Source organism: Manacus vitellinus, unplaced genomic scaffold, assembly GCF_001715985.3.
Source record: "Manacus vitellinus isolate BGI_N305 unplaced genomic scaffold, ASM171598v3 scaffold_53_pilon, whole genome shotgun sequence".
Taxonomy (NCBI): Eukaryota; Metazoa; Chordata; class Aves; order Passeriformes; family Pipridae; genus Manacus; species Manacus vitellinus.
Window position 1 is genome coordinate 2,441 of NW_021940637.1, and position 11,723 is coordinate 14,163.

Consider the following 11,723-nt stretch of genomic DNA (forward strand, 5'->3'; position numbering starts at 1 on the left):
CAGCCACCTCGCCCGCCGCCCAGCAGAGAAGAGAGAGGATCAAGCTGCTTTCGGGTCCCATCCCTCCTTCTTCCAGCAAGCCCTGGCACAGAGGACTGGGGCTGCTCCTTCAGCCTTTATATCCCCTCAGAAGCAGGAGCCGTCTGCCCCCGGGCTCCCGTTTGGGGGCCAATGGCACCCAAAGGGCGGCCCTCGTGGGTGCGGGGAGAGGGGAGGCATGACCCCGTCATTTCCGGGGTGCCGGGACCCCCTGCCCCCGGGCTGCCCAAGGCAAGAGCAAACATCCTCGTCAGCCTCTTTGGGGAAGTTGTTTATAAAACTCAGCAGAAGCCGGAGACGGGGAGACGGGTACAAAGTGACTTGTTTAGGTTAGAAGGTGATAAGGGGCTTTTCAAGGCTGCTGCGGGGGTGACAGCAGTGGGGAGAGCAGGGTCCATGATCCCAAATCCCGGGGACCATCCCAGCCCGGCACCATTGGCCCCCCTGGGACTTTGGTTTTCCACTCAGATGCTGATGGGTGGGCAGCAGCCCACACGTTCACAGTTCGATCCCAAAGGTGGGCTCTGTGCATCCCCCTGCTCTCAGCAGGGCCAGGATGGGGTGTTGGGTCAGCAGCAATGATGCAGAGCCCTCACCACTGTCACAAGCGTGGCTGTTCTCAGTGGGGGCCCCACACCCCCCTGTTTCAGCCTCAGCAGTGAGGTCAGAGCCCCAATCATTCCTTTTTATCTCTGTTGCCCTTCCCTGGCTCTTTCTGTTATATTTGTTTTGTTGCCTTCAGGGAAAAGGGCCTGGTGAGAACAGGAAAAGCTGCTTGAAAAGAAATCTTATAGATTTTCAAGCCTCGTTATTTGTTAAACTCATTATTATGGGGTTATTTAATTATATATATTATTGCAAGGCTCAGTATTATTATTATTATTATGGAGTTTCTGTTCCTTCTTTTGAGTGTCTTCACTCTTTTTCCCTGTCAGAGCTCTGCCAGTATCCCCTTGACTCCACATGATGGATGTTCCATTTCATACCCCAAACCCCTCGCCACCTTTCAGGATGTCCCTGGCAAACCTTAGGGACAGAAGAAATGCCCTGATTTGGATGTTTGAGCTGGAACAGCTGAGCCACTTCTAGGAAAAGAAAGAGAAAGAGAAAGTTTTAGGGGCAGATGTTGACCAGCCCAATCCTAGCAGAAATCCCACTGGGTTTGGACCTGGCACTGGCTTGCGCCTGACTCGACATCCCCAAAACCCACCGGTAGGAACATTTATGGACTAGGGTAAAACCTTCTGCTTTTCCCCAGGGATCCAATGCCCCAGCCCTGTTGCTGCCAGCGGGTCCAGGACCTCTCCATGTTTAAAATACATACCTTGAAAGTGGCACTTGCTTGGAAATGCCGGGGATTCCAGAGGCTGAGCTCCTGCGTCAGGGAGATAGCAGCAGGCGATGCTGATTCAGTAAATATGTGGCTGCCCCCCCTCCCCGGGGCAGAATCTCTGCTCAGATGAGTCCTTGGCTGCAAGGACCATGGGAGATGCCTGGTTTCACCCTGGAAAGCTCCAGCTTGGGGGGGTCTCTGGGTACCAGGGCTTGAACCCAGAAGGAGGATAAATCCCTTGGATGGATCACCTCATGTTTACACAGCACAAATGAGAAGAGGGAAAGACCAGAGGGTGATATGATCACAGGCTCTGGGAAGAGGGGGTATTTCCCTATGGAAGAGGGGATTTCTTCTGTCCCAACTTTATTCCAAGCACAGCACATTGGATTCATAGAATTGGAGCCACAGACCAGCACAGCTGGGAAAGAGCATGAACTCATTTCTTGGGAAAGGCAAAGGCCAGAAAGTCCCAGGGCAGTGGGAAAGCACAAACCCCAGTGTTGCCCCACCATCAGATAAAGCACATCCCACTTTTCCTTATAACAAAGTTTTAAGTCAAACCCCTCAGTCAGTGCTAAGGGTGCTGCTGGAATTGGATGGCTGCTCTGGGTAGTCAGAGAGCTTTTCCCCATCCCCCATTTCCTTATTGACCAGATTTGGCCTCTGCTTGTCTTCCATCCTGACACCAGGGGAGGTATTTTGGCTGTGCCCGATGGCAGAGGGAAAGGGTTTTAACTTAAAGGGACCCTCTGTGTGTCTCAGCAAACCAGAGACAGTCCCTGCACCTATGCCAAAGAATGATAAGGGGCCCTGAACACCTGGAGAAAATGTTGGTCAAGAAGAAATTGGTGACAAGAAGGTTCAACATGTCTCAGCAGCCACAACTTGTGGCCTGGGAGGAAGAAATATTTCTTCACCAGGAGAAAGTTTGGGGTGACCTAAAATCTTAAGTTCAGCTTGGAACCCTGTACCAAAGAGCCCAAGGTGACATTTATCCCAGGACATCTGGCTGAGGGTCTCCAGGGCGCTGGATGACACCCCAAGGCACACAAGCTTGTGCAAAATATCCATTTCCTCTGTTTTCTATGACAAAGACAAGTCCCCCAGCGTGGGTTAAGGGTCTGCAGGAATCCTCCTGCTCTCTGCAAATCCAGCCCAAGAGGTGGCTGTGCTGTAGGCAAATCCCAACTCCTCACAGGTGTCACTTTTCCATAAATCCAGGCACCTGAATTTTCCTCCTACAACAAACACAGCATCTCAAGATGTTCAGCTGGTCCAATTCCACCACTGCCTAAAGTGTGAACCTCTCCCAGCTTGTGGAGAGCTCTGTGGGTTTGGGGATGAACATCTTGCCATTATGGCCACTCTGCTGAGCGGAAGAGCCCAAATTCCACAGCACTGGAGGAAAAAAAAGAGCAAGTGTGACTCAGGCATGTCAGAAAGTCCCTTTTTGGAGCAGGGAGGGGGGGGAAGCAGAGGAAGAAATTCCAACCCCAGCCCCAAGGACTGTTTATACATTTCAGCCAAGGCTTGTTACATACAACTATGTGTAAATAGTCCTTGGGGCTGGGGATGGAATTCTTGCCTCTCTGTCCCATGAAGAGCCAAACCCACAGACCCTCAAACTATGCTCCCTCCCTCATCCAGCAAAGCTGCACTTTCCTCCCAAAAACAGCTTGAGGCAAGAGGAGAGTGGTCCAAGTTTTATTAAATGCTTCGCTCATCGAGTAAGGAGTTTCCAGCATGGAGCAGACCCACATGGCTCCATGAAAAAGTAAAAGTGTTTGGAGACTAAACCCAACTCCATGGTTCTACAGGTGAGCAAACAGAGCATCTCGGTGGGGAGTTTTCACATTAGTTTCCAAAGAGGTGCTCTGCTAGAAGTTCAAGGAGGAGGGTAAGGCAGCACAAAGCTCTGCTGAGAGCAGGGCTGGAGGAGAAGGAGATAAAGTTGGGATTGGGGAGGCAAAGCAGCTCAGTTAAAGTCAGCACAAAGATTCGATCCATCTTCTCAAAGAAGACTTCTCCCCTCTCCTCACCAAGTCCCTCACAGTCATACACAATAAAAAAAGTATAAGTCCCTGGTTTCAGCTTTCAGACAGGGTTGCTGGGTTTCTGGCAGACAGTCAGAGCTCCCAGGACAGCCAGGATCAGGATGACCAACCCAGCAACTGCAGCCAGCCCCCAAACCATCCACAGGTGACCTGCAGCTAGGAAGGAGAAGGAAGGAGATAGTTACAGCCACAGCCAGAACCTGTCCCCCAAACCACCCCACTTCCTTGGCTTTGCCCTACCTTGTGAAGGGACCCTCCTCGCTGTGTGATCCTGCCAGCTGTGGATGAAGAGAGGTCCAACCACAACATCTGCTTCTTTCACCAAGGGATCTGAAAGGGAGGACCTGTGAACACTCCAACTCATTTGAACCTCTCCAGAAGTCTTGGATTGGCATTGAGGAGCCAACAGGTCATGGAGCAGCTCCAGCTTGGCATAGACCAAGAGACATACCAGGCTGGGAGGGCAGTTCTCTCCGGACACGTCCTCCTGGCCATCGGGAAGGAGCATGGAACCTCCCGGAGTGCCTGGCCAAGCCACAGCTCCTCATCTCACAGCAGGAACAGATATCCCGTGTGCCTTCCACAGGATCCCAGCTGGAAGAGAGCCTGGTGACCAGCCCACCCCATGGTAGGAACACCTCACATGCTTTGGGGTCTGTTAGGAGAGACCCAAACCCTCCCAACTCAGGTGTCCAACCCCACCTCCCTGCAAAGTGACACACCAGGTGAGAATCCCAAGCTCCCCACCCTTGGCCAAGCTGCTGTTCCAGCTACTCACAGGTTGCTGGCTTTGTTGAAGGAACAGGCCTTGTTCAGAGGGTCTGGAGCTTGGTCAGCTGGGGAGACCTTCAGGTGGCAGGTGACATAGATCTGGGTGGGGCAGGCAGAACAGAGGGGTTTGGCCATCAGGTGTCTTCATGTCTTTCCCACACTCCACAAGTTTGGTCTCCAGTTGGACCACCAACAGGACTACCAACTTCCCAGGGCAGCTCAAGCCCCTCCAATTCCTTCAAGCCACTTGGGATTTCAGCTACCAAGCCCATCAGAAGGGCTTGTCTTGACCAGCATCAAGACTGATCCTTGGCTCAGAGGGCCATGATGTAGCAGCAGTGCTACATCATGAACATCCTGAGGTACAGGATGACCTCACTCATATGTTGCCTTGGGAATGTAATTCTAGACAAAAACCACTTTAAATTTCCTAGTGGAGCAAGGTTGTCATGCAGAAGAGGGAGTTAATTGCTTTAGGAAGGATTTACCATATTGCTGGAGTCTCCTGCAAACTTGAATGCATCTACTGCAAACTGAAGCACATCTTGCCTGGGTCTCGGGGATATAAAAGTCGAGGTGGCATCATCCACCTGCCCATCCACCAGGCACCTGGACACAAACACAGGGGCCAGCAGGGTCCCACTGTCAGACATCTCCATAAACCTGCAGAAAGGTCCTTTTGAACAAGGGCACAGCCAGCTCTTACCCACTGAATTCAATGAAGGCATACTGGAGAGAAGAGGTCCTGTCCGGGGTCAGGGTGGCCACACAACTGTCCACAAAGAGCCTCAGAGGCACATGGTTCTCTGCATCAACACCAGCTTGGAAGTGGAGGACCTCTCCCAGCTGAAATACAGCGGAGGCTCTCTCGGCACTCCAGTCATCTGGAAGGACAGAGGGCACCAGGCACTCTTAGATGGGAAGCTGGTTTGGGCTTCACTGCTTCCACCCAGGGAAACCCCAACGGGCACAAGGCCCTGGGGACTGCCCAAAACTGAACCATCTAGTGGAATCATGGCCACCAGAGGAGATCCTCACCCCAAACTTACCACTCATGAGGCGCAGGGAGAAGGGCAGCCTCTCCTCAGAGGACAGGGTGTAACGGAAGGGTGCCCACGTGGGCTTGACACCATGGCTGCTCACATTGTCCCTCCTGGGGAGGAGAAATGCCCACAGGTGAGTTCTCTGTGGCAGCAGAGGGGATTATTTGTTGCTCACTTGCCTTGGCTCACCTGGGGTAGTGGCACTCGATGGGAACCACGGCAGGGCTGGTGCGGATGACAACAGGATTGCTGGGAAGAACTGGGCTGTAATTTAAGCTCGTGGTGTAGATTAGAGAATCAGGGGTCACCTGGGGAAAGGCAAGGCAATTATGCAGTCATTAAGAGCCCTGTTCCTTTGACCACACACAGAGCAGCACATTTGAGACCAGAGACTCAGCACTGAGATATTTTTTCTGGTCCTCAGCCAGCAGCATTTGTGCTGGAGGCAGGTGAGTGGCACTCATCCTGATGTAGGAATCCTCTAGGGTGGGAATCTGCTCCAGCCTGGCCCAGGACAGCCTGTGGCCAGCAGCAGAGCTAAATGCAGATGTTCTCTAGCTGATTCTTATTTTTATTCTATAGTTTCCATGCCCTGGAACAACAGACAGGAAGGTCTGTCTCCCAGGATACCACAGGGTGACTTCATCTGTTGGATGGGGGCACTTGCTCATTCTCATGGCCCCCCACGTCTCTCCCAGGGGAGAGACCACTTCAAACTTAAGTTTTTGGTGAAGTAGCTTCATGCTACACCCCATAGGCAGCACCCAAATGCTTCCTGAGGTATCCATAAGGAGCAGTGGCTCCCAACACCGGGTTTTCCGCGCTCCAGCCTCGAGGTGGCAGCAGCAGCACGAACAGTCCTGGAGTGTTTAGCTACCTCTATATTTATCAGAAAAAAAAACACCTTATTTCTCTGCCTCTTCCCTGCTCACACAAGCCCAGACAATACAGCGCAGCTCCTGCTCCTCTTGACCGAGGTGTTCAGCCTCCAGGAAAACTTTGGAGCATTTCCCTGAGGCCAACCACACCACAAATCCCTTCAGTCTCAGCACCCCAGGGTGCAAGCCAAGAGGCAGTCCCTCTCCCCCTTAGGGGTCCAGCCTCCCACAACTTACCCTGAGGGTGCTGCCACACTCGTGCAGCCCAGCCACGAAGGTCACAGTGGTCTCAGAGGTGCTCCAGACCACGGGCAGGCAGGAGGCTGACCCCAGGCTCAGATCCGCAGCCCTGACCAGGCGCCCGGTGCCAAAGAGGTCCCTGTGCACTGTGACCACCAGCTGTGCCTCCTGGCACTGCACAGCCACAGGGTGCAGCGGGGCCATGGCCTGGAGCTGGGACACGTCCACCCACGCCCAGGGCTGGGAGAAGGTCCGTGGCTGCCCCAGGGAAGGATCCCCTCCGTACCTCCATAGCTCTGCCTCCCCTCTAAAGACACCCAGGGGGTTGTAAGCAACCACCTCCCCAAAAACCCAGCACAAAAGAGCCAACCCGAGGCTGCTTCCAGACCTCATCCTGCCTACCAGGGTCCAGCACAAGGAGTAACTGCTGCCCAGGGAGCTTTTATAGCCCACCTCTCCCAGGGCAGCTCCCGCCCCAGGTGATGTTCAGCACACCTCCCATCAGGGCAACTGGAAACAGCTGAGAGACCCAATTCTCTGTGGGACCCCTGTGGTGGGATTGAACAAGATGCTGGATTGGGTCCCTTGTTCACAGGAGAGATGCTGAGCTTGCTGTGCAGCCAACTGCAGTTTTTCCCCCTGTTCTTTTGGGAACAACCAGTTAGGACACACAGAGATGTGTCCCACCTTCAGCCTGGATCTCCCATCTCCAAGTTATGGGGTCCTTCCGTAGCAGGGCTGTTGGGGGATGGAGCAGGGAGGTGATAATTTCCTTATCAGGAATAAATTAGAGCTATTTGATATTAGAAACAATAATTATTTCTAATAATTATTAGAATGATTAGGCCTGGAGCAAAATGGTCCCCATGGTGTGTGGGCAGTCCAGCCCTTGTGGAGATGATTCAGCAGCAGGTTGTCTCCTCCATGGGGGGACAAATACTCCAGGGGCAGGTTGATCCAGATGAATCACCCTACAGGCTTCCTTGTGCCTGGTTTGTGTGCAGGAGGAGAAGCAGTTTGGGCACTGAAGTGACACTGGGGAGGCTTCAAACAAGGATGTTTGCTTGTGGCTTAGTGCTTTGCTTCCACACTCAGGTGAGAACCACGTGAGATGCCCATGAATTTTAGGTGACATGTGTGGCTTAATCAGACTGGTTTAGCATGATCCAAACTGGACAACCGCCAGCAGGAGAGCTAAGAACCATCTGAAGGGAAACGACTTGAGTTGTTCCCAAGGGACCAGGCTGACAGCCTTTCTTGGCACCTCCCTGAGCAAACAGGACCTCTTGGTGTTCTCTTCCTTGTCTTCAAGCCAACATCCTTCTCATGGGAAGCTGCATGTCTCCCGTACATGAGTCATCCTGTGCTCATCCTCAAGCAAACTGTGGGACCAGGGGCTCCACAGAGGTGCTCCAAACTGTCCCATCCCGATGCCTACACATCCTAAAGCCTACCTGTGGATTTATCGCTCCAGAGGTGACTTACCTGAGCCGTGCAGCCCAGTGTTGTCCCCTGGCCTGTCTTCTAGCAGACTGTCCTTGGTGGGAGTCGTGGGGACACTGAACAGCTGGTCTGAGCATGGTTCCACTCGTTGTCATTGTCTTCAACCTTCATCACCTTCACCAGCGACATCAGGACAACTACAATTTGGACTTTCTCCTCTCTGCAGGGGTGGGGATGGACACCCGAGTGTGCAAAGAGGAGCCCAGTGAGCAGTCAGGGATGGAGATGGCCTTTGCCACCGAAGCACAGCTGAACAAGGTGAACACACGGGTCTGCCCCTGTCCAAATCAAGTCCTCTTGCCCTGATGGTCTCTGCTGCTCTGAGGCACCAGCACCACATCCTCATTCCTGGGCTGTGGCCACTCCAGCCACATCGGTCCAGGTTCCCTCTCTGCCTGACACAGGCCAGGAAAACTTTGGTTCAACGGCTGCAGAGGAGAAGATGGGAACCTGTCCTTCCCGAGCTGGGGCAATAAATTATCTTTATCTTCTTGGTCCAACCCTGAAGCTCCCAAGCTTGGCAGGGCTTGCAGGCAAGGGATAAGCCCTTCTGATCCCATGCTGGGGATGCAGAGGGCAGCCTGGGGGTCCTCAGCCTCAGTTTTGTCCCACGCAAAGTTAATTCTGATGCTGGACAAGTCATTCACAGAATCATAGAACCACAGCCGGGTTGGAAAGGACCATCAAGATCATCAAGTCCAACCCTTGATCCAACCCCGCCATGGTTCCCAGACCATGGCACTGATGCCACATCCAGTCTCATATTAAAAACCTCCAGAGACGGAGACTCCACCACTTCCCTTGGCAGCCCATTCCAGTGCCTGATTTCCCTCTCTGTAAAGAATTTCTTCCTAATATCCAACCTAAACCTCCCCTGGCAGAGCTTAAGACCATGCCCTCTTGTCTTACTGAGAGCTGCCTGGGAGAAGAGACCAACCCCCACCTGGCTGCAACCTCCTTTCAGGGAGTTGTAGAGTGTGATGAGCTCTCCCCTGAGCCTCCTCTTCTCCAGGCTGAACAGCCCCAGCTCCCTCAGCCTCTCCTCACAGGACTTGTGTTCGAGTCCCTTCACCACCCTTGTTGCTCTTCTTCATGCACTATGAGACTGGACACCAGAACAGAGCCAGTTAAAGGTCACTTCTGCTTGAGTTGGACTCTGCCCTTCTTGTGGGAGATGTGTCGGGAGGCACCAAATCCATCACAGTCTGTGGCAGCATGTGGGATTTAAGCAAGGCAGGGCAGGAAATGACTTGCAAACCATTGTGCCTCTGAGAGCTGTTTCAGTGCATGCAGTGGCATGTCTCGTGCTGACATGTTGGCACCTCAGCTAGAAAAGTGCCTTCAAGGGACAAAGTTCACCCTGGCCCTGCAGCCCTGTGCCCTGTCAGCTTGGCTGATCTCATTCCAGTGAAACCTTGGAAAGTCCCAGCCAAGAGCCAGAGCTCAAGCAGCCTTGAAGAAAAGCCTCTGCAGAAGGTGCAGGTGGCTCTGAGGGCACCTCCTCAGAGGGTCACCTCCTGGAGATGCTACTAAGGCTGAAATCCAGGAGCCAGCTCCAGGCTGGGCTGGAGAGGTGCCCATTCCACCCAGCCACCATCCATTCCTTCACCCTCCAGCTCTCCCTTATGGATTTGCTGCCCTCCCACCCATCCCAGACCCATCAGCCAGGAGGTTCCACACGCTGGAAAGGAAAGAAAAAGGAACATTAGTGGAATCATGCTGTTCCTGAGCAAGGTATTGCCATGCCACAGTGAGGGCACGTTCATGGGGGAGCTGTTGCCTTCCCAAACCCAGCAAAAGACCAACACGCTGATCATCCCAGGAGGATTTATTGGCATGGCAAGGTGAAATGGAGCCCTAAAGGTCTCCACAGGGACCTCTGGAGGGTTTTCCAAGCAGCCACAGTCCATGGCAAACGTCCTGCTTTGCAGACCCTCACTTCCTCCGCTTCCGAAGTCTCCTGCAGGGCTGCCCACCCCGCTTGCCCCTGGTGGGAAGCAATGATTTGGGGCATTCCCACTCAGACTCTAAGCTGGGGGTCTCAGAGTGTGTTGGGCTGGCAGGGGGGGTGGCAGGAGGGGGTGTTCTGGGGGAAAGGGCCACAGCAGCCACTGGGACCGGCAGTTCATCCTTCTGCGGGGTGCTGGAAGGGAATAAGTCCAGCAAGTTGGAGGGCAGCGATGGCCAGTCCATGTCTGCGGTGGAGGGGTTCTGTGGGCAGGCCACGGACTGCACCAGGGGTCCCACAGCAGAGGCAATGGTGGCCAGGGACTGGGACGTGGCCCGGATCTCCCGGGTCATGGCCACTAGGTGCCTGTTTGCCCTCTGCTGAGCTTGCAGGAGGCGAGTGCCCATCCTCAGGAGCTTGTCTGCCTGCTGCACGTTGGACCTGGCCCAGCCATCAAAACCTTCCTGCAGGGAGGTCAGAGAGTCCTGGATGCTCCTGGGAAGAGGCACAGTGTCCCCATGGGCTGAGCCTGAGTCTTCCTCTGCTTCTTCCTCCCTCTGCATCAGAAGAGCTGGAGCTGTGGGTAGGGTGGGGGACATACCCCCTCCCTGGTTGGGGCACACGTGTCCTCGGCCACCAGAGGGGTCTGACACAGGGGCACAGGGCTGGTGGTGGGCCAGCAGGTCCACAGGGAGATCTCCTTGTGGTTGGCAATCCTCCCCGGGATGCTTGAGGTCAAGGATCACAGTGCTCTCGTCAGACAGGGAATTGTGCTGGGAAGTGGAGGTACCTGTTGCTGGAAGCAGGGATGAAGGAAGCAAGAGGAGATAGTCAGGGCTCCAAGGGTCCTCAGAGCATGACTTGGTGAGGTGGAGAAGGAAAGCAGAGGCATGATGCCTACCATAAAAAGGAGATGCAAGTAGTGGGGTGGGGGGCAGATTGTCCCCAAGAAACCCCAAGTGCCATCCAGGACATCACCCCTGGACTCCTATATGGACCATCCATGGCACATGAGCTTGCCCTGGGAAGCTCAGTGGTGGACACGCACAGAAAGCCAAGGAGGTCATAGCCCAGGTCTGGAGACAGCAGATTCATCCCGAGGGATCCCCCGCATTCTCCCCCAGTGCATTTGGGGAGCACTCACCATACTCTGCAAGGGCAAGAGACACCTTTGCTTTGGAAGTGATGGGTGCAACAACAACATCCCATCCCTGGGAGAGGCTGGAATGTGCTCAAGGCGTGAGCAAAGGCTGGGTGGGGCACAGCTCCCTCAAGTCATAGAATCACAGAATGGTTCCAACCTGCAGGCCATGGGTAGGGACACCTTCCACTAGAGCAGGTTGCTCAGGGCTCCATCCAGCCTGGCCTTGAACATCTCCAGGGGTGGGAATGGGAACAGTCACAATGTTGAAGGAGATGAGAAACCCACAGAGAATGTGGTCTACACAGGAGTTATAACCTTCATCTCTGCTTTCAGATCCCCCCTCCCCAACCCACCTGGCCAAGTGCCTCCTCACCTGGGTGCTCCGTGACGCGCTCCACCAGTGCCTGCAGCCTGGCCCTGCACTCAGCAAAGGGCCCAGGCCCCGCTTGGTCCCCGGCTGACGGTGGCTGCAGCCGCTGGAGCTCCTGCAGCGAGCCCTTGATGAAGGGCTGCATGTCCATCACCTCCTGCTCCGTGGCGTACAGGCTCATCTTCTCCACCAGCCTCTCGCCCGCCTCCATCCGCCGCAGCACCCCCTCCACGTGCCGCAGCTCCCGCGCCAGCTCCCGACGGCCCTGCTCCTGCCGCGCCTCCACCAGCCCCAACAGCTCCTCTTCCTCCTGACGGATCAGCCGCACCAGCTGCTCCACGCGCTGACGGATCAGCTCCCGCGTCTCCCGCTGCGCCTCCTCCAGCCGGGCGGCCTC

At 54.6% G+C, this 11,723-nt stretch overlaps 2 protein-coding genes across 2 annotated transcripts in view; both read right to left on the minus strand.

Annotated features, from left to right (window-relative positions):
- LOC103766747 (zona pellucida sperm-binding protein 3) overlaps positions 1 to 6,565 on the minus strand; it is a gene marked incomplete at its 3' end in the record, with an annotated part of 8,905 nt that extends 2,340 nt beyond the window's left edge. The window contains exons 1-5 of the mRNA XM_029963165.1: positions 6,359 to 6,565; positions 5,433 to 5,551; positions 5,250 to 5,353; positions 4,907 to 5,084; positions 4,792 to 4,809 (exon numbers count right to left, since the gene is read on the minus strand). Coding sequence (XP_029819025.1) covers positions 4,792 to 4,809; positions 4,907 to 5,084; positions 5,250 to 5,353; positions 5,433 to 5,551; positions 6,359 to 6,565 — 626 coding nt within the window. The remainder of the gene's footprint in view (positions 1 to 4,791; positions 4,810 to 4,906; positions 5,085 to 5,249; positions 5,354 to 5,432; positions 5,552 to 6,358) is intronic.
- A 3,128-nt stretch (positions 6,566 to 9,693) lies between these two features.
- LOC115307799 overlaps positions 9,694 to 11,723 on the minus strand; it is a 5,287-nt gene continuing 3,257 nt past the window's right edge. The window contains exons 2-3 of the mRNA XM_029963127.1: positions 11,330 to 11,720; positions 9,694 to 10,608 (exon numbers count right to left, since the gene is read on the minus strand). Of these exons, the coding sequence (XP_029818987.1) occupies positions 9,800 to 10,608; positions 11,330 to 11,720 (1,200 nt within the window). The 3' untranslated portion in view covers positions 9,694 to 9,799. The remainder of the gene's footprint in view (positions 10,609 to 11,329; positions 11,721 to 11,723) is intronic.